Source organism: Mirounga leonina, unplaced genomic scaffold (assembly GCF_011800145.1).
Source record: "Mirounga leonina isolate KUSES-001 unplaced genomic scaffold, KU_Mleo_1.0 Mir_154, whole genome shotgun sequence".
NCBI classification, from domain to species: domain Eukaryota; kingdom Metazoa; phylum Chordata; class Mammalia; order Carnivora; family Phocidae; genus Mirounga; species Mirounga leonina.
Genome location: NW_023270389.1, coordinates 46100842 through 46127746, shown reverse-complemented (window position 1 = coordinate 46127746; position 26905 = coordinate 46100842). Strand labels below are relative to the sequence as shown.

Below are 26905 nucleotides of genomic sequence, written 5' to 3'. Positions count from 1 at the left end.
GTTTATTTCCAGAAATGAAGCTGGTATGTAGATACACCGCCATCTCCTATTGAAACATGGTTTTGAAGAGACTTCTTTCAAGCTGTTAAGTTTTTCTTGCCTCTTTGTGTGCCTAGTAATTTTTGGTTGGGTGCCATACATTGTGAATTTTATCCTATTAGGTGCTAGATATTTTTATATTCTTGTAAATCCTGGGTTTTGTTCTAGGATGCAATAATTGAAAATAGTTTGATTCTCTTGCTTTTTATGATTTATTAGTTTCCCAAAACAATGCTCAGTCTATAATTATTCCCCACTATTAAGGTGAGATCTTCCTGAATACTAATCCCAGTGTCCAATGAATTATAAGTGTTTTCAGTCCCAGTGTCCAGTGAATTGTGTTTTCAGTCTGGCTGCTGGGCATTATTCCTGACTCTCTATGAACACCAGACACTCTTCACTCCAGTCTCTTTGGATGATTCTTAACCCTGCCTAGGGTAATGTCACATGTATGCACTGATGACTTTTTTTTTTTTTTTCCAGTTATTTCAGATCTGGTTTCTGTTATTCAGATCTGGTTTCTGTTACTCTATCTGGGTCAGAGTTTAAAGTATTATAAAAAAATAATGTGAACCTCTAGTTACTTAAGAACCTAAAGATAGTGTTCACAGGATTAATGTATTTTTCTTTTTAGGTTCAACTTTTAGATACAAAGAGACAGCTGGATACTGAGACAAATCTTCATCTTAACACAAAAGAACTACTAAAAAATGCTCAGAAGGAAATTGGTACATTGAAACAGCACCTCAGTAATATGGAAGTCCAGCTTGCTTCTCAGTCCTCACAGAGAACTGGTAAAGGTAAATCAATAATTAAGTAGACTGATAGTACTTTTTTTCCCTTTTTTTTTTTTTTTTAAGATTTTATTTATTTGAGAGAGAGCACGTTAGAGAGCGAGCAAGCAAGCATGAGCAGGGGGGAGAGGGGGAGGGAGAAGCAGACTGTTGAGCAGGGAGCATGACTTGGGGCTTCATCCCGGGACCCTGGGATCATAACCTGAGCCGAAGGAGATGCCCAACCGACAGCCACCCAGGTGCCCCAGTAAAGTACATTTTTAGGCTGATAACATATCTTGTAAATAAATAGCCTATTCTTTGCAGATAATAGCAAAAGAGAAAAAAAACCTTCTTATTCTTCATATAGTAAAGCTTGGTTTTAGGCTTAAATTAATAAATTTGCAGACTCAGAAGATTCAGAATACTTCTGTATGGCACCTGACCAAGGTATGCTCTAGTTTTCAAGTTGTTGAAACCATTTATTGATACTTTAAAATGTTTCCTTTGAGGAGAGTTAATACTTGAATTTTCAACTCTCCCTTGTTACAACTCTGCTCACTTACAGAAATAATTGATTTGTTTGGTCTCTTTTAGAGTAGTAGTCATAATCATTGTTCATTGATAGCCTTAGGTAAAAGATTTGTTTCATTATGCTTCTCTATGAATACACCATTTCAGATGCAAAGCCTTCAGTCCAGGTAACCTTTAAAAAATGATATAATAGGTATGTATGTGTTTATGTATATATGTGTATATGATACATAAAGATATAGTGGTTATATAGTTTTTCAGTAGTCAATAGTGCTTTCTTACAGATAAATGATAAGAAAACATCCTTTTCAATATGCAATTTCTTCCTTTCCCATGGATTTTAGGATGAAAATTGAATTGAATGATTTAAGATTTAGTGTTTTAGAGTAAGCAGTGTTTAAATAATAAATTAAGAACCTGGTAGTATCTTCAAGTAGCTCCCTCAGTTTAGTACAAATATTTAGTATTCTTCTCTTTAAAGATCTTTGTAATATTTGTAATAGCAGATTTCAAATATTTGATATTTTGAAGAAGAAATAACAATATCTAACAAAATACCTGTTTTTATTTTGGCATTTAGCATGGGATGAAGTATACTTTTTAGATAAGTACTTCTACATTTGAGCCTTAATCCTGATTTCACAAATTGTTAGATAATAGTCATCTCTAATGTCATTTAAAATGTTAATTTTAAGGAAGCTCTTAAATCTTTTAGGTCAGCCTACCAACAAAGAAGATGTGGATGATCTTCTGAGTCAGCTAAGGCAGGCAGAAGAGCAGGTTAATGATTTGAAGGAGAGACTTAAAACAAGTACTAGTAATGTGGAACAGTATCGAGCAATGGTTACTAGTTTAGAAGAATCTCTTAACAAGGAAAAACAGGTATATACAATTTTAAATTCAATTTGAATGCACTTAACTTTTTTTTTTAATTAGGAGCTTGCTGTGTGTAAGCACTCTAGTAAATGTGATTTCAAGTGACATCATTGTGTTTACCTCTTACACCTTAAAAGTACTTAAGTCTAATAAGCCAGATAAAACCCACAAAATTCATAAAACAAAGGAGAGTATAATTGCTGTAAGAAAGGTACAGATCAAATGTTGGTGTGAATGGGAGGGAAGTAAGGTTATTTATCTCCTGCATGACTTCACGAGAGAGATGGCATTTTTTCAGTCTTTAAAGAAAAGTATCATTTGGATAGTCAAAGGTAGAAGGTAATTCCATATAGTAAGAACCCTCAGCCAAGTAAAAAAGACTTCAGATGAGAACAGGTTGGCTAGTGTATTGACTTTGTGAAATGAAATAATGAGAAATAGAATTATAAATGTACCAAGAACCAAATGTGAAAGGTTTTGAATGTCAAATTATATTCTGTTAGATTATTAGAGAGCTTTTGATTTTCTCCCAACATGTTAAAATCAGAACTTGTTTTAATTAAAGTGTAGTAGATTGGAGGATAGAGTTTTTTTTAGTGACTATAGCAATAGTCTAGGGCCACAGTTTTAAAAGATCCTTTTGTGCTTGGCGTCCTGAAAATCAAGATATGTGGGGAAAAAACCTTTCAGTGGTAGAATGGACAGATTTGGCAGCAAGTGGATATGAGGATTGAGAGAGAAATGGGGAACTGGAAATTTCACTTCAAAAGAAAAATGGCTAGTAGCCAAGTTAAGAGCTAGCTTAAGATTTTAAATGTTTTTAAACTCTTTGATTAGCATTGATGGATTTTTTTTTTAATACAAGGCAAATGTGAATTTTTAATACTTTTCAAATTTAGTTTAGACCTAGAGAAACTAATTGTGTAACTTTAAATGTATATAATTTTTATATCCTATTATTTGAATGATGGTAAAGGTCACAGAAGAAGTACGTAAGAATATTGAAGTTCGTTTAAAAGAGTCAGCTGAGTTTCAGACACAGTTGGAAAAGAAGTTGATGGAAGTAGAGAAGGAGAAACAGGAACTTCAGGATGATAAGAGAAAAGCCATAGAGAGCATGGAACAACAGGTAAATTGGTTTATTAACCTTATCAGTCTTTTATGTGTGTAAGGATTTGAATAGCTCATTAATATCTCAGCAGATACTGATTGAACACAAATTTAACCATAGTTTCATGTGTTACTCTGCTCTTTAGGTCTGTAGATGTTTTCTTTTGAGGATTTTAGACTACTTTATGGTAGTAGTTCTCAGTGCTGCTTTTTAGAAACCTCTGCCCGAGCATTGACTGGTATTATAGTGAATATAGACCTTCAAAGTGTGTGCAGATAACATCAAGTTATCTTTTAAATTTAGTAAGAAGTCCCTTTGGGCTAGTTGGATATTTAAAATCTGTCTTTACCAAAAAATTAGTTTGCAGTTAACTCTGGTTTTAATGTTGTTCTTCTGGCTTAGTTATCTGAGTTAAAGAAAACACTCAACAGCGTTCAGAACGAAGTACAAGAAGCTCTTCAGAGAGCAAGCACAGCTTTGAGTAATGAACAGCAAGCCAGACGTGACTGTCAGGAACAGGTAAGTGTTGATCTTGTAGCCAGTTATTGAGAAATGAGATTTGATCCTAGGGAACAGTTCTTGGAGTATATTATTAATACATTTGGGTGAACCTTACAGAAATGCAAAGTTATTTACACTGTTGTGGAACTTGGACTAAGATCAGCTGAAAAGTGTATGTGAAGGCTAAAAGTAAATAGTGCGATAACCATTTACAAATCAATCTTCACAAATGGGGAAAAAATATAAAAATACGAGTGAGAATAAAACTGAAATAGAATGGGAAAGGAATACAAGTAAGGAGATTAATAATGTTCTCATTTTTAAGTTGGGTGATATATGAATAACCATTTCGTGACATTTTTTTTTTTTTTGGTGCAGAATGGTCACATTTATTGCTTACTTGTACATAGTACATGTACGTACGAAGATTACTTTAAAAATTGAATACAGGGGAAGATACTTCAAAGTAATTAGACAAAAATGAATTATCCTTCGCTTATTGCCAAATATAATATTGGGAATTAAAATGAATATATCTAATGCAATATTAAAATAAATTATCATTTCCTTTTGTTGACTTTAAGTTTGTATGCATGTGTACACATATATTTTTACATACCTGAGTTATACTTAGCCTTTATTTCATAAAGCCTCCTCCAAATTGCTACATAGTCTTCATAAGTTTCATTTTGAATAGTTCTTTAATATTTCTTCTTTGTTTTGGGAGTGGGGGTTGTTTTTCTCCAATTTTTTTTAAAATTCGTTAGTTAACATACAATGTAATACTGTTTTCAGGTGTAGAATTCAGTGGTTCATACAACACCCAGTGCTCTTCACAAGTGCCCTCCTTCATCCCCATCACCTATTTAACCTATCCCCCCACCAAACTTCCCTCCAGTAACCCTCAGTTTGTTCTCTATAGTTAAGAGTCTGTTACTTGGTTTGCCTCTCTTTTGCCCCATGTTCATTTGTTTTTTTCCTTAAAGTCCACGCATGAGTGAGATCATACGGTATTTGTCTTTTCTCCAACTTGTTTTGCTTAGCACAATACTTTGTAGCTCCATCCACGTCATTGCAAATAGTGAAATCTCATTCTTTTTTATGGCTGAGTAATATTCCATTGTATATATACATCACACCTTCTTTATCCCTTCATCAGTCAGTGGACATTTGGGCTTTTTCCATAATTTGGGTATTATTGATAATGTTGCTGTAAACATTGGGGTTGTGCAAGTGTCCCTTCGAATCAGTATTTTTTTATCCTTTGGAAAATTCCTAGTAGTACAGTTGCTGGATCATAGGGTAGTTCTATTTTTAGCCTTTTTTTTTTTTTTTAAGATTTTATTTACTTATTTGACACAGAAAGAGAGACAGCAAGAGAGGGAACACAAGCAGGGGGAGTGGGAGAAGGAGAAGCAGGCTCCCGCCGAGCAGGGAGCCCGATGCAGGGCTCGATCCCAGGACCCTGGGATCATGACCTGAGCCGAAGGCAGACGCTTAACGACTGAGCCACCCAGGCGCCCCTCTATTTTTAACTTTTTGAGGAACCTCCATACTGTTTTCCAGAGTAGGTGCACCAGCTTGCATTGCCACCAACAGTGTAAGAGGGTTCCCCTTTCTCCACATCCTTGCCAACATCTGTTGTTTCGTGTATTGTTCATTTTAGCCATTCTGACAAGCGTGAGGTGATACTTCGTTGTAATTTTGATTTGTATTTCCCTGATGATTAGTGAGGTTGAGAATCTTCTCATGTGTCTGTTAGCCATCTGTATGTCTTGGAAAAACATCTGTTATGTCTTAAGCCCATTTTTAACTGGATTAATTGGTTTTTGGGTGTTGAATTTGGTAAGTTCTTTACATATTTTGGATACTAATCTTTATCAGATATGTCATTTGCAAACATCTTCTCCCATTCCGTAGGTTGCCTTTTAGTTATATTGTTTGTTTTGCTGTGCAGAAGCTTTTTATTTTGAAAAAGTCACAAAAGTTTATTTTTGCTTTTGTTTCTGTTGTCTCTGGAGACGTATCTAGTAAGAAGTTGCTACAGCCAATGTCAGAGAGGTTACTGCCTATGTTCTCCTTGAGGATTTTGATGGCTCCTGTCTCACATTTAGGTCTTTAAACCATTTTGAGTTTATTTTTGTGTATGGTGTAAGAAAGTTGTCCAGTTGCATTCTTCTGCATGTGTGGCTGTCCAATTTTCCCAACATCATTTGTTGAAGAGACTTTTTCCATAAGATATTCTTTCCTGCTTTGTTGAAGATTAATTGACCATATAGTAGTTGTGGGTTCACTCCTGGGTTCTCTGTTCTGTTCCATTGATCTATTTGTCTGTTTTTGTGCCAGTATCATACTGTCTTGGTGACTGCAACTTGTAATATAACTTGAAATCTGGAATTGTGATGCATCCAGCTTTGCTTTTCTTTTTCAAGATTGCTTTGGCTATTCGGGATCTTTTGTGGTTCCATACGAATTTTAGGGTTGGTTGTTCTAGCTCTCTGAAAAATAGGGATTGCATTAAATGTATATATTGCTTTGGGTAGGATAGACATTTTAACAGAATTTGTTCTTCCAATCCAAGAGCATGAAATATCTTCCTATTTTTTTGTGTCATCTTTAATTTCTTTCATCAGTATTGTATAGTTTTTAGAGTACAGATCTTTTACCTCTTTGGTTAGGTTTATTCCTAGGTGTCTTATGGTTTTTGGTGCAGTTGTAAATGAGATTGATTCCTTGATTTCTCTTTCTGTTGCTTCATTATTGGTGTATAGAAATGCAACAGATTTCTGTACATTGATTTTGTGTCCTGTGACTTTACTGAATTCATGTATCAGTTCTAGCAATTTTTTGTTGGGAGTCTTGGGTTTTCTGTAAGTATCATGTCATCTGCAAATAGTTGAAATTTTGACTCCTTCCTTGCCTCTTTGGATGCCTTTTATTTCTTTTTGTTGTTTGATTGCTGAGGCTAGGACTTCCACTTCTCACAGTGGTGAGAGTGGACATCCTTGTCTTGTTCCTGACCATAGAGGAAAAGCTGTCAGTTTTTCCCTATTGAGGATGATATTAGCTGTTGGTTTTCATATATGGTCTTTATTATATTGAGGTATGTTCCCTCCATCCTTACTTTGTTGAGGGTTTTTATGAATGGATGTCGTACTTTATCAAATGTTTTTTCCACATCTATTGAGAGGTTCATACGGTTCTTATCCTTTCTTTTATTAATGTGGTGTATCATGTTGATTGATTTGCAAAATTGAACCACCACTGCCACCCAGGAATAAATCCCGCTTGATCGTGGTGAATAGTTCTTTTTTTTTTTTTAAGTTTTATTTTATTATGTTATGTTCATCACCGTACATTACATCATTAATTTTTGATGTAGTGTTCCATGATTCATTGTTTGCGTATAACACCCAGTGCTCCATTCAGTACGTGCCCTCTTTAATACCCATCACCAGACTAACTCATCCCCCCACCCCCTCCCCTCTAGAACCCTCAGTTTGTTTCTCAGAGTCCATAGTCTCATGGTTCGTCTCCCCATACGATTTCCGCCCCTTCCTACTATCTTCTTCTTTTTTTTTTTTTTTTTTACATATAATGTACTATTTGTTTCAGAGGCGCAGGTCTGTGATTCAACAGTCTTACACAATTCACAGCATTCACATACCCTCCCCGATGTCTATCACCCAGCCACCCCGTCCCTCCCACCCCCCACCACTCCAGCAACCCTTAGTTAGTTTCCTGAGATTAAGAGTGAATAACTCTTTTAATGTACTGTTGGATTCAATTTGCTAAGATTTTGTTGAGAATTTTTGCATCCATGTTCATCAGGGTGTTGGCCTGTAATTCTCCTTTTTAGTGGGGTCTTTGGTTTTGGAATGAGGGTAATGCTGGCCTCATAGAATGAATTTGGATGTTTTCCTTCCATTTCTATTTTTGAGAAGTTTGAGATTTTGAATAGTTTGAGAAGAAGAGATGCTCACTCTTCTTTAAATGTGTGGTAGAATTCCCCTGGAAGCCATCTGGCCCTGGACTTTTGTTTGTTCAGAGATTTTTGATTACTCATTCAATTTCTTTTGTGGTTATGGGTCTGTTCAACTCTTCTATTTCTTCCTGTTTTCAGTTTTGGTAGTTTATGTGTCTCTAGGAATGCATCCATTTCTTCCACATTGCCCAATTTGTTGGCATATAATTTTTCATAATATTCTCTTAGAGTTGTTTATATTTCTGTGGTGTTGGTTGTGATCTCTCCTCTCACATTCGTGATTTTATTTATTTGGGTCCTTTCTCTTTTCTTTTTGATAAATCTGGGTAGGGGTTTATTAATTTTATTAATTTTTTTAAAGAACCAGTTCTTCCATTGATCTGTTCTACTGGTTTTTTTTTCTTTCTATGTGATTTATTTCTGCTCTAATCTTTATTATTTCCCTTCTTCTGCTGGCTTTAGGCTGCATTTGTTGTTCTTTTTCTAGCTTCTTTAGGTATAAGGTTAGATTGCATATTTGAGATTTTTCTTGCTTCTTGAGGTAGGCCTGTATTGCTATATACTTCCCTCTTGGACCGCTTTTGCTGCCTCCCAAAGATTTTGGACCATCGTATTTTCATTTTTACTTGTTTCCATGTATTTTTAAATTTCTTTAATTTCCTGGCTGACCCATTCTTTCTTTAGTAGTATGCTCTTTAACCTCTGTGTATTTGTGGTCTTTCCACATTTTTTCTGGTTTCAAGTTTCATGGTGTTGTGGTTGGAAAATATGCATGGTATGATTTCAATCTATTTGTACTTGTCTAGGCCTGACTTGTGACCTAGCATGTGATCTGTTCTGTAGAATGTCCCATGTGCACTCAAAAAGAATGTGTATTCTGCTGCTTTAGGATGAAATGTTCCGAATATATCTGTTAAGTCATCTGGCCCAGTGTTTCATTCGAAGCCATTGTTTCCTTATTGATTTTCTGCTTCGATGATCTGTCCATTGATGTAAGTGGGGTGTTAAAGTTCCCTACTATTATTGCATTATCATCAATGCGTTCCTTTATGTTTGTTATTAATTGTTTTATATATTTGGGTGCTCCCATGTTGGGGGTATAAATATTTACAATTGTTAGATTTTCTTGTTGGATAGTCCCCTTTATTATGATACAGTGCCCATCTTTATCTCTTGTTATAGTCTTTGGTTTAACATCTATTTTGTCTGATAACAAATATTGCTACTTCGGCTTTCTTTTGACTTCCATGTGCATGATAAATGTTTCTCCATCCCCTCCCTTTAATCTGCAGGTGTCTTTAGGTCTAAAATGGGTCTCTTGTAAGCAGCATATATTTCATTAAATAGGTACAGCATAACTTGTAATTATTCTCCTATTTTGGTACATTTAGGTTGTCTTTTGTTATTATAAATAATACAACGTGCATCTTTTCAGAAAATACTGACTAGCCTTATGAGTTTTTAATCTTGTATCAATGGGGGAATAATTTCTTACAGGCTAAAATAGCTGTGGAAGCTCAGAATAAGTATGAGAGAGAATTGATGCTACATGCTGCTGATGTTGAAGCTCTACAAGCTGCCAAGGAACAGGTTTCCAAAATGGCATCAGTCCGTCAGCATTTGGAAGAAACAACCCAGAAAGCAGAATCACAGTTATTGGAATGTAAAGCATCTTGGGAGGAAAGAGAGAGAATGTTAAAGGTATTATTGTACATCATGATAGAATGTTCTAGAGAATTTAAAGGTTTGGGGTTTTTAAATGTACACTGGAAAGTCTGCTATTATGATAGACTGTTGTTTATAGGATGAAGTTTCCAAGTGTATGTCTCGCTGTGAAGATCTAGAGAAACAAAACAGATTACTTCATGATCAGATTGAAAAATTAAGTGACAAGGTTGTTGCCTCTGTAAAGGAAGGTGTACAAGGTCCCTTGAATGTATCTCTCAGTGAGGAAGGAAAATCTCAAGAACAAATTTTAGAAATTCTCAGGTAAATCTAATAATATTCTTAATGCTTCATTTCTGTGGTTTACCAACAACTGTGTAATGCAACTATAAATGCGTAAATTAGGGAAGTGGGGGTTGTGTGCTATTTACTTATAAAGCTCATTTTGACATTTAGACATATATGCCAAGTTAAAGAAATGACTAAATTGAATCTGATGGTAAGAACTTAAGTGGATTCTTTGAAAAACTAAATGCCTTTTGATTATTTTAAAGATGCACATTTTTAAAGCCACTGTTTATAATCTTAAAAAATCCTCATTATTATTTATTAATTAGAAGATATAAACGTTATTAGTGGTTTTTGTCATCTTAAAAATTATCCAAGTTTTGAAGTGCTATGTTGTTGGCATTTTTTTTATTCAAATAAAATCTTACATATTCTTGTAGATTTATACGACGAGAAAAAGAAATTGCTGAAACCAGGTTTGAGGTGGCTCAGGTTGAGAGTCTGCGTTACCGACAAAGAGTTGAACTTTTAGAAAGAGAGCTGCAGGAACTGCAGGATAGTCTAAATGCTGAAAGAGAGAAAGTCCAGGTATGTATCCTAAGCTTTAAGAAAGAAGTTGTTAAAAGAGAGCTCATTTTTGTTTCTTAGGACATAAAGTTTAATTTGAAATAAGCATTTTTCCCAAACTCATAAACTATTAAAACATTATTATGGCAGTGATACAGCATAATGGTAAAAGATTAATGGTAATCAGACTGCCTGGTTTTAAATTCTAGCTTCATACCATTAGATGTGTGTCTTGGGTATATTAATTTCCCTGCTCTTAAATTTCCTCATCTGTAATATTGGGATGATAATAATAAGGATTAAGTGAGTTAAAGTGCATGAAGCATTTAGAAACTGGTGCATAGTGAGTACTTAATAAATTTCAGTTATCTTTTTATTATAGTTGTTACATATACGTTTGAGTAGTTATTCTTGGGTAGAGTTATAGATAGAAACTGCTACAGAATACTTCTTCCTCAGCAAGGGGGTAAAAAATAGTCAAAACTATCAACCAGAAAAGGAAAAGAAGATGCTCTAATGACTGGATGGTCACAGCACAAGCTCAACTCCTTAACCCACACACCACCCAAAAGCTTATAATTGCAATGCCCTCATTCTGAGGCTATGCAGTAATATAACTTAACACCTGGAAGGAAGGAAATTAAGACCTTGAGTCATTTACTGTCTTTTAACTGATAGGTAGTTGGAATGGCTGCTAGAGAAAAACCATTGAAACCCAGGGGAAAGTGAGTAGATTTATGGGATTTCTGTTTTCATACAGAAATGAAAAGTTTCAGAATTACATCTTGAGAAAATAATCCAATTCAAACATCTCATCATGGAAATAAACAGACCCTCCAATTCTGTACCATTAACATTTGGAGGAAAAAGCAGAATCAGCGTTTTTAAAAAGATTGCATATTCTCTCAATGTTCCTTCAGGCAAATAATACTTTATAGAAAATGCCCAACCGACAAAGTCAGAGGGGAACACCAACTCCTACCTAAAATCAGAAGAGGAAAAAGTAACACACATTATATCAAAAGTAATACCCAAGCAAGAGGTGCCTGGGTGGTTCAGTCAGTTAAGTGACCAACTCTTGATTTCAGCTCAGGTCATGATCTCAGGGTCCTGGGATTGAGCCCCATGTCAGGCTCAGTGGGGAGTCCGCTTCTCTCTCTCCCTCCCTCTCTTGCCCTTCCCACCACTTGCACATGCATCTTTCTCTCTAAAAATCTTTGAAAAAAAAAATAATACCTAAGCATGAACAGTGTAGGTTGGCAATGCTGAGCCATAACTTTTTTTTAACACATACTTTTTTTTTTATTACATTAAAAGTAGGCAGTAGTCTGTCAATAAAAAGGCTGCTTATGCAATTCTGTTATGTTCAGCTTTACTTACAGGATGTTAAATCCTTAGAACTAAGGTTTCCCCCCAGAAAAAGATTAATGGAAATATCGATTGCTTTTCAGACTTGATAGTTGCTGCTTTAAAAGGTGGTCTTAATAAACATTAAATTAGGGCGCCTGGGTGGCTCAGTTGGTTGGGCGACTGCCTTCGGCTCAGGTCATGATCGTGGAGTCCCGGGATCGAGTCCTGCATCGGGCTCCCTGCTCATCAGGGAGTCTGCCTCTCTCTCTGACCCTCCCCCTTCTCATGCTCTCTCTCTCAAATAAATGGGTAGAATCTTTAAAAAAAAAAAAAAACCTTAGAATACAGTGAATCGCTTTTATTTCAGTATGCATCCTCATCTCGGCATTTACTTGTCCTGAACAGAAAAATGGAAAAAAGCAGCAATTTGCCAGAAAATCAGGCCCACCAATTTTAGGGATGTGCTGTAATCACTGAGTTCTTTCTTAATCCCTGCTGAGGACCATGAGAAGCAGCAGCACCAAAACCAAAGTATGCATCGAACTCAAGGTTCTTTTTGTTCTAGTTGTCAGATTCCAAACTAGATTCAAATGGATTACAAGGATGACCAAATGAGAACTCTGACTCTGTTAAAAACTTCAATTTTTAAAAGCAAAAGCAATTACAGGAAAAGAAAACGGTTCATTCAGAGGGCACATGTGTGCTTACAGGGTTCTTCTGTGGCCTTTCTCCAAGTTTAACCACCAAGAACTTTGAGAGCTGGCAGGTCTGAGTACCCCTGGTGACAGTTCTTTTCACTTTATCAAAACTTGAGCTAAAGAACTGCATCAGCTGACGATGACAGCAGAGGGTGGCAGGGCTGAGGACCCAGTATTCATTCCCAGGCCGGTGGAGAGGGAGTAAATGTGGTTCCAAAACTAAACAAGGGAAGTCAGAGACTTTCCAACCTTACCTGATGGCTTCTGGCCAAAGCAAGGAAGTGTCATGGAAAGTGTTGAGTAGTGATGACACACAAAGGCACTTGAGGAGGAGGAAGGAAAAAGCAACACCCCTCGATCAAGGTAGGGGGAGAAGATATAGGCAAAGCCCTGAATTCCTCACCAAAGGCTAATTTCAGAAGGGTTTACAATCTGTGCTTTGGCCAAGGGTGGTAGTGGAAAGTGAAGAAAGGACAGTGGCTTTGTGGGGGAGGGCATTATTTAAGACCTAAAAAAAGAAATCACGCACACACACCCAGCAGTAGTCCCACAGTCTGTGACCTGAAACTTTCAAACCTACCCTAGCAAGCCACCCCAAGCTGGAAGGCTGTTGTAGGGAGAGAGAGAGGCAGGGAAGCAAGGGAAGGAAGAGGGGACAAGGCAGAGACCCTAGGCCGCATAATCAGCAGCAGGGTGATTGTGCAGTGTGTCTTTTCACAGTTGAGTTAGATGTGCCCCACTGGTTATGATGGGACTCAGTTTAAATACACTTTCCTGATCCCAGAAATTCGGCTTTGTGGACAGTGGTTACACTTGACAGGATGATTTGTTACAGCATAGCATATATTTCAAATGGACAAAAAATTAATATCATTTACAGTATTTTAAGTTAAATTGCCTTTGAATTGGAACTTCCTTTCTAGTACTTTGAGGTCTACAAGACGTATCTAGAAAATTTACTATTATGGAAAATGAAGACTGCTTCAGTCGAATGGTGAGGAGGGCCTGTGGTTTCTCTTTTTGATTCATTGCTGTAACTTTGTCCTTTGGCCTGAGCCATAGCTTTAAAAATGGTGAGGGAATAAAGTAATGTGTAAACGATGGATAATTACACCCAGTGAGAACAGAAAAGAAGTTCCTCACAATTGAACAAATACTCAGTAAAATTGCTCACAACCGAAGTGATGAAACAACTGAATGAATGAAGAATTCCTGAACAAGGGGGAGGGGACTGAGGACAAAATCACATCATTTTAAAACTATTAATAAATTCAGTATACCAAGAAAAAGAATAGATAAAGTTTAATAGAGATCTGGATTAATGTTTTTACCCAGTGTTAGTACTGATTATTTATTGGTGGGATTTGTAGTATCTTTTCACTTTCATCTCTGTAATTTCTTGGATTTGTTTAAACTCTGTAGTTAGCTTGCAATGTAGAAAAAGAAACATGTAAAACTTCCAAAAATTTCCATTTTAAAAGCTGACATTCAAATCTTTTTTACTTTTTGTAAGGAGGATTAGGACTGGTAGGAAAAGATAGGTCTTCACCTAATGTTGGATGTTGGTGTACACATGTGTTTGAAATCTTTAGGTAACTGCAAAAACAATGGCCCAGCATGAAGAACTGATGAAGAAAACTGAAACAATGAATGTAGTGATGGAGACCAATAAGATGCTAAGAGAAGAGAAAGAGAGGCTGGAACAGGATCTACAGCAGATGCAAGCAAAGGTTTGGAACTTACTAATCAAGAATAGAGTCATTTTTAATAATAATAGAGTTTTTACATCAGATGTTAAAAAAATACTGACACTATTCTCAGGTAAGGAAACTGGAGTTAGATATTTTACCCTTACAAGAAGCAAATGCTGAGCTGAGTGAGAAAAGCGGTATGTTGCAAGCAGAGAAGAAGTTACTAGAAGAAGATGTCAAACGTTGGAAAGCACGGAACCAGGTAAATGCAATTAAACGTGGAAACATTGATTATTAAATAATAGGGCAACATTTAAGAAGATAAAAATATTTGATTTTTTTAAGAAATGGCTAACTTCCTTAAATTCCAAATTTGTGCTTTTCCTTTATTTCTAAAATATTTTTGTGCATAGTAAAATGGATTTGTCTAGTCCGTTGAAGCACTTTAAAAAGACTTGTTCACTGGAAACTTTGGGGAGACAAAACCATTTAACATGGTTAGAAATTCCAGCTCTAGATTGAAACAAAAGCTTGGAAATCTGCCTTGCCAGATATTAGTTACGTGATTTGTGAGAGCTCCTTAATCTTTCTGAACCTATTTTTCTCATTTGTAAAAATAAAGACATAATGCTACTTTTCATTTTACAAAAAAATTTAATAAATGTAAAGCAGTCACCTGGCACCTAGGAAAAGGTCTAGAATGGTAACTGTTATTATCTGTATAGGGTTGTTGAATTTTAGAGCCCATTTATTCCTATTTTTGTCACACAAGCAATCTGAAAAATCAAGAAAGGAGGGTGATCTTCCCAAATCTAGATATATTTCTTAAATTTTGCTGCTCTTTTCCCTGGCTAATGGAACTCAGTTACATTTAGGATTATCTTCATATTTTTGTTTCGATTATAATGATTTTTAGACATTTTTTTCCTTATAAATGTCACTTTAGTGAAAGTAGATATTTAATATTAAAAGCTTATAATTTCTTTGGATTCTTTTATTTGGCTCCTTTGTAACTATTTTGAAATATTTGTTTGCAGTTGTGGAAGAATACTGCATAATGACATTTACTTTATTTCCCTTTTCCATTTTGGCTAGGCTTTTTAGCTAAACAAACCAAAGCTTTAATCTTATTTTGTAGTTTGGTGCTTGATCACCACGTATATAAGACGTTTACGTTTATGTAAACGTAATTAGATAATGGTGTTGTTTTATTAGCATGTTAGTTTTATAGCACATTAGTTTCATAAAACCTATAAAACCATATTATGCATTTTTGCTACTCTAGCATCTAGTAAGTCAACAGAAAGATCCAGATACAGAAGAATATCGGAAGCTCCTTTCTGAAAAGGAAGTTCATACTAAGCGAATTCAACAGTTGACTGAAGAAATTGGGAGGCTTAAAGCTGAAATTGCAAGGTAAATGGAAAGAAGCCTTAAATTGTATATTGGTATATGAATTCTTAAGCAAGTTTATTTCTACTCTTAATATATTGACTCTCCAAGGAGTGCTTCCTGAGTTTAGAAAGAAAGAAACATGCTGGAGCCCTTACCTGTGGCTTTCCCAATTTAATTTTATGCCTTTATATATGATTATTACTTTTTAAAAATCTATACCTTTGGTTTTAAACTGTTTCTAAGTCAAAATAACTTTTGCAAGTAGGTTTCTCTTCTTTTGGTTAATGTATATTTATGAGTATTTTGAAAGTGTGTAATAACAAGTTTTTAAATTAGAAATTTTTTTAAATGGGGGCGTCTGGGTGGCTCAGTCAGGTAAGTGTCTGCCTTTGGCTCAGGTCATGATCTCGGGGTCCTGGGATCAAGGCCCTCATCAGGCTCCCTACTCACCTACTCAGCTCGGAGTCTGCTTCCCCTCTGCCCCTCCTCCCTGCTCTCTCTCTTTCTCTCTCAAATAATCTTTAAAAAAAAAAGGAATTTCTTTAAATGAACTTATAGTGAACTATTACCCTTTGAGAGTTAAGAAATTTAGGGGCGCCTGGATGGCTCAGTTGGTTAAGCATCTGACTCTTGATTTCAGCTCAGGTCATGATCTCGGGGTCATGGTCCCGGGGTCATGAGATTGAACCCTACATCAGGCTCCACACTCAGATAGGAGTCTGCTTCCTTTAAAAAATAAAGTTAAGACATTTAATATTAAAATTAATGTTTCTGATTTACCTTCTTAAAGTTTTTATGTCATTTGTTTATGTCCGTCCCTACTTCTATAAAGCTTGATAGCTTACAGATTTTTCTCATCTATGTTCTCTTTTTTTTTATAACAGTCTGGCATTTTGAGTAGGAGAGATTAATACCTAATTTCAAAGATGAGGAAACTAAGATTCAGAAAGGTACCCAGGGTCACATTTAGTAGATGTTAAACCCATACTCTTAATTCAGGTCATCTGACCTCAAATTCAGTTTATGATAAAATATAGGAGTTGGCAGACTATAACCTACATGCCTGTTTTTGCACAGCCTGTAAACTAAGAAAGATTTTCACATTTTTAAATTGTAAAAGGAAGAACATTGTAAAAAAGGAAGAACATGTGAAAAAGACTACATGTGGACTACAAAGCCTAACTTACTTACTCAACACCCAGTATGATAGAAAGAGTGTAGATTTTGATATCAGGCAGAAGTAGATTAAAATCTGTGTTACTAAGATTTGATTACTGTGTAAAGTTGTGCATGTCACTTAGCCACTGGTAGCTCAGGTTTTCTCTTCTCTAAAATGGGCATGTATGCCTTTATAATAAGCAAATAAAGTCTTTCTAAAGGACCACAGATTCATAATTTAAGGAATTATCTTTTGGAGTGTGTGTTTTAGGATTTCAAAATACCAAACAAAGGGGCGCCTGGGTGGCTCAGTTGTTAAGCGTCTGCCTTCAGCTCAGGTCATGATCCCAGGGTCCTGGGATGGAGCCCCACGTCGGGCTCCCTGGTCTGCGGGAAGCCTGCTTCTCCCTCTCCCACTCCCCCTGCTTGTGTTCCCTCTCTCGCTGTGTCTCTCTCTGTCAAATAAATAAAATCTTTAAAAAATAATAAATAAATAAAAAATTAAAAAAAAATACCGAACATACTAAAGCATACAGTAATGTAAATTAAAGGATTTTAAAACTTGAAAAAAGTCTCATTTATCTTTCTCCTTTACCCCATTTTTTTTGTTTGTTTGTTTAGATCAAATGCATCTTTGACCAACAACCAGAACTTAATCCAGAGTCTAAAGGAAGACTTAAATAAAGTAAGAACTGAAAAGGAAACCATTCAAAAAGACTTAGATGCCAAAATAATTGATATCCAAGAAAAAGTCAAAACTATTACCCAAGTCAAGAAGATTGGGCGTAGATACAAGACTCAATATGAAGAACTTAAAGCACAACAGGATAAGGTATTTTGAAGTAATTTTCTCTCTCTCTCTATATATGTGTGTGTATATATATGTAATTTTTTGGCATACACAATTTTTTATGTACATAAACATGTTTATATACATATTTATATACATATATAATGATTCCTCAAAGTCTTATTTCTTTTTATATATTAATAATTTTAATTAATAAAAAATTAATAATTTTTATTATTGGTCTTTAAGTTGTGAACATAAGTGTAAGCTTATATTGATATCTTTATTTGGTTTTAAGATTTGCTCTTTAGGGCGCCTGGGTGGCTCAGTCATTAAGCGTCTACCTTGGGCTCAGGTCATGGTCCCAGGGTCCTGGGATCGAGCCCCACGTCGGGCTCCCTGCTCCGCAGGAAGCCTGCTTCTCCCTCTCCCACTCCCCCTGCTTGTGTTTCCTCTCTCACTGTCTCTCTCTCTGTCAAATAAATAAATAAAATGTTAAAAAAAAAAAAAAAAGATTTGCTCTTTAATATGCCTCAAATTACAGTCTAAGTTCATAAAGAAATTTTAGTAAATGCTAGGTATTTTTAGTTCAGTTTTCCAGTCTTAGATATGGTCCCTTTTCAAACCTGTTCTTGGAACTCACTGCTGATTAAAATTGTGTATATCAAAAAATGATAGTTCTTTATAATCAGGCTTTATTTATAGTGTTACATCAATAGTGTACGTTAACCACCTATCAAAAAGAATTTTTTAGTTCTTACTACATTTTGAATCTGAATTAATTCTCAAAAGTAAAAAGCTTGTATGTTGACTTAATTTTACATATTTAGCACGTGTTAGATTAGAAAATATATTTTAAAAATCCAAAATTCTTACCCCTTGGTGTTGACTGCTATTAGCACTTCATTAGTACTAATAGTATGCTTTTCTTAACATATGTGTAATGTGTTTTTCCAAAGAAATAAGATCATTTGTGTATTTTTGTATCCTGCTTTTTCACCTTACTCATTACTGTGAAAATAATTACCATGTCAAACATCCATCTACAATGCAGCATCATTTTGATTAGATGATTGATATCCAGTTGCATGGAAAACCCTAACTTATTTAACTAATACCTTACCTTCAGGCAGTAGAGTTACTTCATAGAAAATTGATTTATGAATACCCTTTAAGATAAATTTCTTTGCATAGTTGTAATTATTCCCTTAGATGAACTTTTAGACGTGGAATTACTAAGTATAAATGTGAAAGTATATATTATTACTGCTTTGTCATCTTAGGTCATGGAGACCTCCGCTCAGTCTTCTGGAGACCACCAGGAACAGCATGTCTCAGTCCAGGAAATGCAGGAGCTCAAAGAAACTCTCAGTCAAGCTGAAACAAAGGCAAAATCACTAGAGAATCAAGTAGAAAATCTGCAGAAGGTATAAGTGTGAGAGTAGTGCAGAATGTATGTCCCTAATTCCTTGCTTGTTAAATACTTGAAGAAGTATATGTTAAACACTCTTTCTGTTGTCATATGGAAATATATAATCTTTTTTATGTATATTTATCCTTTATACATGAATGGCTCATGTATAGAAATAGTATCCAATCATCAAGTATCCACTTTAATGGTGGTTTGACCACCATTTTACATTTATACTTCCATTTAATCTAAATAAGCAGATTAATAAGTTACATTTTAATTCTGTCTGACATACAGTTTATATTGATTTGATTGAATTACATGGTGAATACTTTGCTTTTCTTTAAAAGACATTATCTGAAAAAGAGGCAGAAGCCAGAAATCTACAGGAACAAACTGTGCAGCTTCAGTCTGAGCTTTCACGACTTCGTCAGGATCTTCAAGATAGAACCACACAAGAGGAGCAGCTCCGACAGCAGATAACTGAAAAGGAAGAAAAAACAAGAAAGGCCATAGTAGCAGCAAAGTCAAAGATAGCACATTTAGCTGGTAAATTTCTGTATATGCTAAAATTTGAACTTTGATAGTGAAAGTTGGCCATTTGATGCAGGCTTAAAATTAAATGGGAAAGAAATAAGTAAATACTATAAAGTGATTTCTGTGTGTGTGTTTTAAATATTAGGGTGGGATGCCTGGGTGGCTCGGTTGGTTGAGTGACTCTTGATCTCGGCTCAACTCTTGATCTCACAGTTGTGAGTTCGAGCCCTGCATTGGGCTCCACACTGGGCATGGAGCTTACTTAAAATATATATATAAGGCTTATTTAATTAGACACAAAATTAAAGCAATTTGAATTTTCAAATGATGAGGATATCCCTCACCTATTTATGAAGTCTTTCCTAATTGTTGGCTAGTAATAGGAAGTACTGCTGCCCTGCTTTGTTGGGTAACTATTAGTACCTTCTGTTGGTGATCCTTTGGGTCCACAGTGTGTTGTTCAGAGGCCTTCTGTAAACTCCTACATATATCATTGGATATTACCAGCCCAGTGATTTTTATTTGCCTCAATACTCTGAGGGGCCCTCGAGCCCTTCAGGGAGAATATCATGCCCAGTTTGTTAAGGGCCCAGAGCTGCAATGTTCTGGACCTTACTGCACCTTGCTTGCTGTTCTGCTTAGTGAGTGGGTAAATAAAATGTCCAATCAGCTAAGTTTTATTGTAAGCAATTTTTAATGATCGGTAATACAGTGTTTTAGCAATTATTTCATTTAAAAAACATTTACCTAATTATTTTTAGTATGTGCTTTAGATTATATGGAATGAAAATTTGGCAATTTATAATATCTTTGTATTTTAATAATACGTTGAAATACTAAAGGCCATGTAAAAGGACTTCAGACTGCATTTTATGGATATCCTTTATGAGATCTTAGAGAAAGTTACATATTTTTATGTTGCAGTAAGTACATTTTATATTGGAGTAATACAGATATATTTAGAATTTTGCTTATTCAGATATATTGTGTATCAGAATTAATTGTAGATGTTAAAGCTCAGGAATAGAATCTGATAACGACCTTAGTTTACCTATTGAAATGCACAAATGTTTTTTACTTCCAGTGTTTGATTATAATATTAATAGAATCACATGCTTACTTCTTTAGGTGTAAAAGATCAGCTAACTAAAGAAAATGAGGAGCTTAAACAAAGGAATGGAGCCTTAGATCAGCAGAAAGATGAATTGGATGTTCGAATGACTGCTCTTAAATCCCAGTATGAAGGTCGAATTAGTCGCTTGGAAAGAGAACTCCGAGAGCATCAAGAGAGACACCTTGAGCAGAGAGATGAGCCTCAAGAACCTGCTAATAAGGTGGTTAGCTAATTCTCTGTAAATAACAAATCATTCTGTCCTTGTACATATTACTTGAAGGTATCTGGTGACTTAGAAGCCTTCGTCAGTGAATTTTGGCTAAACAAAGTATACAGAGAAAATTAATAAAAGTAAAATATTTTGATGGCATTTTTTAGTGAACTCTTGTAGGGCAGGCAAAATAATCCAGTTTTCCTTTTATAGGTCCCAGAACAGCAGAGACAGATCACATTGAAAACAACTCCAGCTTCTGGTGAAAGAGGAATGTGAGTTTTAGCTCTTTTACAGTTTGTTAATCTATTTTTTCTTTTAAAGTCAGGCAAGAGTTAGTGATCTTTGGGGAGAAAACAAATCTATATTATAAAAATATGTACTAAAAAACTGTTTATCTGTGCAAAGCTGCACCATGTAGTTGCCAACCCTTTTTTCCAGAACTCTTGTTTCTAGCATACTTTCAGTCCTATCAGGTAGAGTTTTGTGACAAAGAACAAGGTATCTTTCATCTTTTCGACTTCTAAGAGGCTACTGATTTTCTCTGTGATATTATGTGATAACAAATTTAAGAGGCTAGGCTAAGACTTGAGTTCAGTCATCAACAGTTGAATACATTTAACATTGTCAGGAAGCACCATTACAGAGCATTTCTTATGTAGTTTTTAATGCTTAAATTCAAAACTTCTTCAATAAGAGTTTTAAAATATTTAGTGAACAAAAAATATAGAACTGTATAATTTTTTTTACTCTGTCTGAAGTGCCCAAAGCAGCATTTGGAAAAATAGAACTAATAGGGTCTGAGTTCATAAGTCGATCATACTTGCTGAACACTTATTGAAGAAACCTGTAGTGCATTTTTTTTTTAAGTTTTATTGAGCTATATTAATAACCCCCACAATTCACCTACTTAAAGAGTACAACTCACTGTTTTTTGGGTTTTTTATTTATTTTTTTAATTCCAGTATAATTAAAATACAGCGTCATATTAAAATGTTTTAGGTATACAATATAGTGATTCAGTGATACTATATGTTACTTAGTTGCTCATCACAGTTAGTGTACCCTTTTTTTTTTTAAGACATTTATTCAGCGTCATGATCAAACTATTACATTCAGCAATCAACAGCATGGGTGCAAAAAAAAAAAAAAATCTACATTAAAACCCTTCGTTGGAATGTTTTACACTTTCCACAGAATAGAAACTAAAATAACCTGTTACACAATTAGTCACAAATACAGTCCTCGAGTTTCTTGCCCATACACATGAGTATTGTCTAAAACATGTCTTCTTTGTAGCAGCTAGGTCCTGCCACCACTGTGCTTGGCTGAGTTCACAAATCTGTTGTAACCTGTAGCTTCCCTGTCACTTCTCTGGCTCTCCTCTCCTGTTAAGCCTTGTTTCCCGGCAGTAATTAAAACCTTCTGCCGCTGCCCTAGCTACTGCTGCTCCTGGAACCACCATAGCCACCTTGGTTTTGTGGTTTGGCCAAGTATTGGCGTCCACCACCATGGGGGCCAGAGCTTCTGCCTCTAAAATTTCCTCCTTTCATGGGTCCAAAATTTGAGGATTGATTGTTGTAATTGCCAGAATCATAGCTTCCACCACCTCCAAAGTTGCTCCCATCACTACGAAATCCACCATATCCACCACCACCTCGACTGCCACTAAAGCCACCTCGACCACTGAAGTTCCCTCCACAACCAAAGTTGTCATTCCCACCAAAACCACCTTCACGACCACCACCAAAGTTTCCAGAACAACTTCAACCTCTTTGGCTGGATGAAGCACTAGCCATCTCTTGCTTAGATAGGGCTTTCCTTACTTCACAGTTGTGGCCATTCACAGTATGGTATTTTTGAATGTCAGTCTCTTCTACAGAATCATGGTCATCAAATGTTGCAAAAGCAAAACCTCTGTTTTTGTCACTGCCTCGGTCAGCCATGATCTCGATCACTTCAGTTTTCCCTCTGTTCAAAATAATCTCTTAGATGGTGTTCTTCAATGTCTTCTTTAATGTACACCAACAAAAATCTTTTTCACAGTTAGTGGGCACCAGGTCTTTGAGAATCTTCTCTTGAGACAGCCCTCTTTGGTTCCACAACTCTTCCATCCACCTTGTGTGGCCTTGCATTCATGGCTGCATCCACCTCCTCCACAGTGGCATACGTGACAAACCCAAAGCCTCTGGATCTGGATCTCTGGTGTTTGGATCTCTCATTACCACACAGTCCGTAAGCGTTCACCATTGCTCAGAATGGCTCCTCAGACGCTCGTCGGTTGTTTCAAAGCTCAAACCTCCAATGAAGAGCTTCCGCAGCTGTTTAGGCTCTTTGGGAGCCTCTGACTTAGACATGATGGCAGTGGGAGGGGAGACTTTAGCGACGCTTACTCAGCGGCATCCACGGGCAGAAAGGCACAATTAGTGTACTCTTAATCTCCTTCAGCTGTTTCATCCATCCCCCCCCCCCACCTCCCCTGTGGTAACCACCAGTTCTCTATATTTCAGAGTCTGTTTTTTGTCTCTTTTTTTCTGTTTTGTTCCTTGAATTCCACACACGAGTGAAATCATATGGTATTTATCTTTCTCTGACTTATTTCCCTTACCCTCTAAATCCATCCATGTTGTTGCAAATGGTAAGATTTCAGTCTTTTTATGGCTGAGTAATATTCCATTGTGTATATATACCATATTTTCTTTATCCATTCATTTATTGATGGATACTTGGGCTGTTTCCATCGTTTGGCTAATGTCAGTAATGCTGCAGTAAATACAAGGGTGCATATATCCTTTCAAATTAGTGTTTTCATATTTTTTGTGTAAATACCCACTAGTGGAATTACTGGATCATATGTTAATTCTATTTTTAATTTTTTAAGGACCCTCCATACTATTTTCCAGAGTGGCTGCATGAATTTACATTCCCACCAACAGTGCACAAGGCTCCCTTTTCTCCACATCCTTGCCAACACTTGTTATTTTTTGCCTTTTTAATACTAGCCCTCAGAATCATATGTGGTGATATCTCATTGTGGTTTTGATTTCCATTTCCCTGGTGGTTGGTGGTGTTGAGCATTTTTTCATGTGTCTGTACGTCTCTTCATGTCTTCTGCCCATTTTTTAGTTAGATTATTTGGGGTTTTTTGGTGTTGAATTGTGTGAATTTTGGGTTTTTTTGCATGAATTCTTTATATAATTTGTATGTTAACTCATCAGATATATCATTTACTAATATCTTCTTCCATTCAGTACGGCGTCTTTTTGTTTTGTTGATTGTTTCCTTTGCTGTGTAGAAGCTTTTTATTTTGCTGCAGTCCCAATTGTTTATTTTTGCTTTTGTTTTCCTTGCCTCAGGAGACATAATCTAGAAAAATGTTGCTATGGCCAGTGTCAGAGAAATTACCGCCTGTGCTCTTCTAGGCTTTTTCTGGTTCCAGGTCTTCATATTTAGGTCTTTAATCCATTTTGAGTTTATTTTTGTGTATGGTAAGAATGTGGTCCACTTTCATTCTTTTGCATGTAGCTGTCCAGTTTTCCCAACACCATTTACTGAAGAAACTTCCCATTGTATATTCTTGCGTCCTTTGTTATAGATTAATTGACCATGTAATCATGGGTCTATTTCTGGGCTCTCTCTTCTGTTCCATTGATCTTATGTCTATTTGTGTGCTAGTACCATACTGTTTTGATTACTATAGTATATCTTGAAATCTGGGATTGCAGTACCTCCAATTTTATTCTTTTTTAAGATTATGTAGTGCTTTTTTTTTTTGATAGAGTATATGTACTTTATAAGGGATATTTATAAATTTTTTATGAATCGTTATTCTTGCATTTTCCCCTCTGTAAGTGCTAGCACATCAGACCCACCAACAGCCAATATTAAGCCAACTCCTGTTGTGTCTACTCCAAGTAAAGTGACAGCTGCAGCTATGGCTGGGAATAAGTCAACACCCAGGGCTAGTATACGCCCAATGGTCACACCCGCAACTGTTACAAATCCTACTACTACCCCAACAGCTACAGTGATGCCCACTACACAAGTAGAATCACAGGAAGGTAAGTAACAGATCTGATTGGACTGACTGCTTATTTAGATTTATTATGAGAAGATTACAGTAACTTCAAGGATAAATGAGGCTTCCACTAAAGCTAAAGTCAAACATACAGTAAAAGTGGGTAGTTAATATTTTCAAGGGTATGCCTCCTAGGATACTCGTTAATGCAGCGAATTTCCTCCCTCTTTCCATTCCCTTCCTTTCTGCTTTGTTTTGTTTTGAAGTTGAAGGAGGAGGAAAATAACACACCCATAAGTATATAGCATGTTTTTCTAAGGCCAACATTTTTACTTCTGGTGGCTAAGGATATGAAATCCACCTTGGAAAACCATACTGAATCACTGGTTCAACCCTACACCACTTTTTCACTGAAACTGTCTTTTTCATTACTTTATCCACTTTGTTCCCCTGGGTAGCTTCTTATTACTGATGCTTAATAAAAATTTATAATTTGTCTTTGAGCTTCCTCAGTTCATTTATCTTACTTGGTTGTAATTTCAATAAAATCGTAGATAGAAAGAGTTTTAGGTATTTATTTAATTATGCCACCATACTACAGACTACCATAGCAGTCACATAGGCATCACAAAAAAATGCATAATACATTACATTTACCCATACTGTTTTTGCTTAGTGAGTGGTAAGAGATGTACACAAATAACTTTACAGAACATTACCAGTAGCACAGTAGGGAGGGAAAATCCAGCTTTGCTAAGAATAGAAGACTTAATATATTAAGTATTTGTAATTATTTTTCAGCTCTGCAGTCAGAAGGGCCTGTGGAACATGTTCCAGTTTTTGGAAGCACAAGTGGTTCTGTCCGTTCTACTAGTCCTAATATTCAGCCAACTATCCCTCAACCCATTTTAACTGTTCAGCAACAAACACAGGCTACAGCTTTTGTGCAGCCCACCCAACAGAGTCATCCTCAGATTGAGCCTGCAAATCAAGAGCTGTCCCCCAACATAGTAGAAGTTGTACAGAGTTCGCCAGTTGAGCGGCCTTCTACTTCCACGGCAGTATTTGGCACTGGTAAGCTTGATTTTATTGATTTATTTGTTTATATATTTTTAATTTTTTAATTTTTATTTTTTGGTATGCTTAATTTTAAAATGAAGTTAGAGTAGACCTGTGCATTTGTAGTTTCTTGGATATAAAATACACATCTTGAGTATTGTTTGTACATACTTGTTTTCTAACAGATGTTAGAAAGGACGAATGGATTCCTAACACTTGATTTCATGTTTACTACTAGATCACTCGTTTTTATCATTCAGAACTTTCTTCTTCTCCAGTTATTTTGACTGATTTTAAAAGTGATACAACCCCATAACATTATATGTAACTTAATACAGGTCTTGAGAAAAAAGACACGTAAGAGAAGACCATATAAGGATTTTCAAATCTAAACATACAGTATAAATTTTGTTACCATAGGAGTCCTGGGTTTTATAACTACAGAAGGCCTTGTGTAAACTTCTCAATTATATATCATTACACAGTTAATTGAATGCATTGCTGTAAAAGTTGATGGGGTTTATTAACCACAGGTGAGATCGATACCATAAGACCATTGATTTAGAGCATAGGTTGCCCATTGTTTATAGATATTAGCAGGAATAGATTATGTTGAACTGTTCAGTTAAGTGTTTCCTATGTCTTTCTTTAGTTAAATGACCAAAATATTTCAAAAATTAACTTTATCAAAAAAAATTAACTTTATCTCATTGAATTCATTATCATTCTCTGATTAAAGATTTAAATTATGTAATTTCAAAGTGTCAGCTACCCCAAGTTCTTCTTTGCCTAAACGGACACGTGAAGAGGAAGAGGATAGCACCATAGAAGCATCAGACCAAGTCTCTGATGACACAGTGGAAATGCCTCTTCCAAAGAAGTTGAAAAGTGTTACCCCTGTAGGAACTGAGGTAAGATAATCTTGCAATTACAACATGATTAGGTGAATGGACCTGTTGGGGCCAGAATCCATTGCCTAAAAAACTCTTATTGAACTTACTACAAAGTTTCAACTGACAGCTCAGGTATTGTTGCTGTTGCCAACATTTTTTTCTAATTCTTAGTATATCTTTAATTGAATTATTTGTCATTTCAGTAAAAAACAGTTACGGAGCACCTGGGTGGCTCAGTCGG

General features: G+C 35.8%; 1 protein-coding gene across 6 annotated transcripts in view; it reads left to right on the top strand.

The window, feature by feature from the left end:
* TPR (translocated promoter region, nuclear basket protein) overlaps positions 1–26905 on the top strand; it is a 78312-nt gene that overhangs the window by 20377 nt on the left and 31030 nt on the right. For all 6 annotated transcript variants that reach the window (XR_004680278.1, XM_035010679.1, XM_035010681.1 and 3 more), the window contains exons 21-38: positions 674–839; positions 2062–2228; positions 3199–3351; positions 3736–3852; positions 9317–9520; positions 9624–9808; positions 10213–10360; positions 13980–14117; positions 14209–14340; positions 15364–15494; positions 17253–17463; positions 18705–18848; positions 19183–19381; positions 20498–20703; positions 20908–20969; positions 24547–24755; positions 25514–25786; positions 26534–26682. Coding sequence is in view for 5 of the 6 variants with exons in the window: in XM_035010679.1 (XP_034866570.1) it covers positions 674–839; positions 2062–2228; positions 3199–3351; positions 3736–3852; positions 9317–9520; positions 9624–9808; positions 10213–10360; positions 13980–14117; positions 14209–14340; positions 15364–15494; positions 17253–17463; positions 18705–18848; positions 19183–19381; positions 20498–20703; positions 20908–20969; positions 24547–24755; positions 25514–25786; positions 26534–26682 (2994 nt within the window). In the remaining variant the exon portion in view is untranslated. The remainder of the gene's footprint in view (positions 1–673; positions 840–2061; positions 2229–3198; positions 3352–3735; positions 3853–9316; positions 9521–9623; positions 9809–10212; positions 10361–13979; positions 14118–14208; positions 14341–15363; positions 15495–17252; positions 17464–18704; positions 18849–19182; positions 19382–20497; positions 20704–20907; positions 20970–24546; positions 24756–25513; positions 25787–26533; positions 26683–26905) is intronic.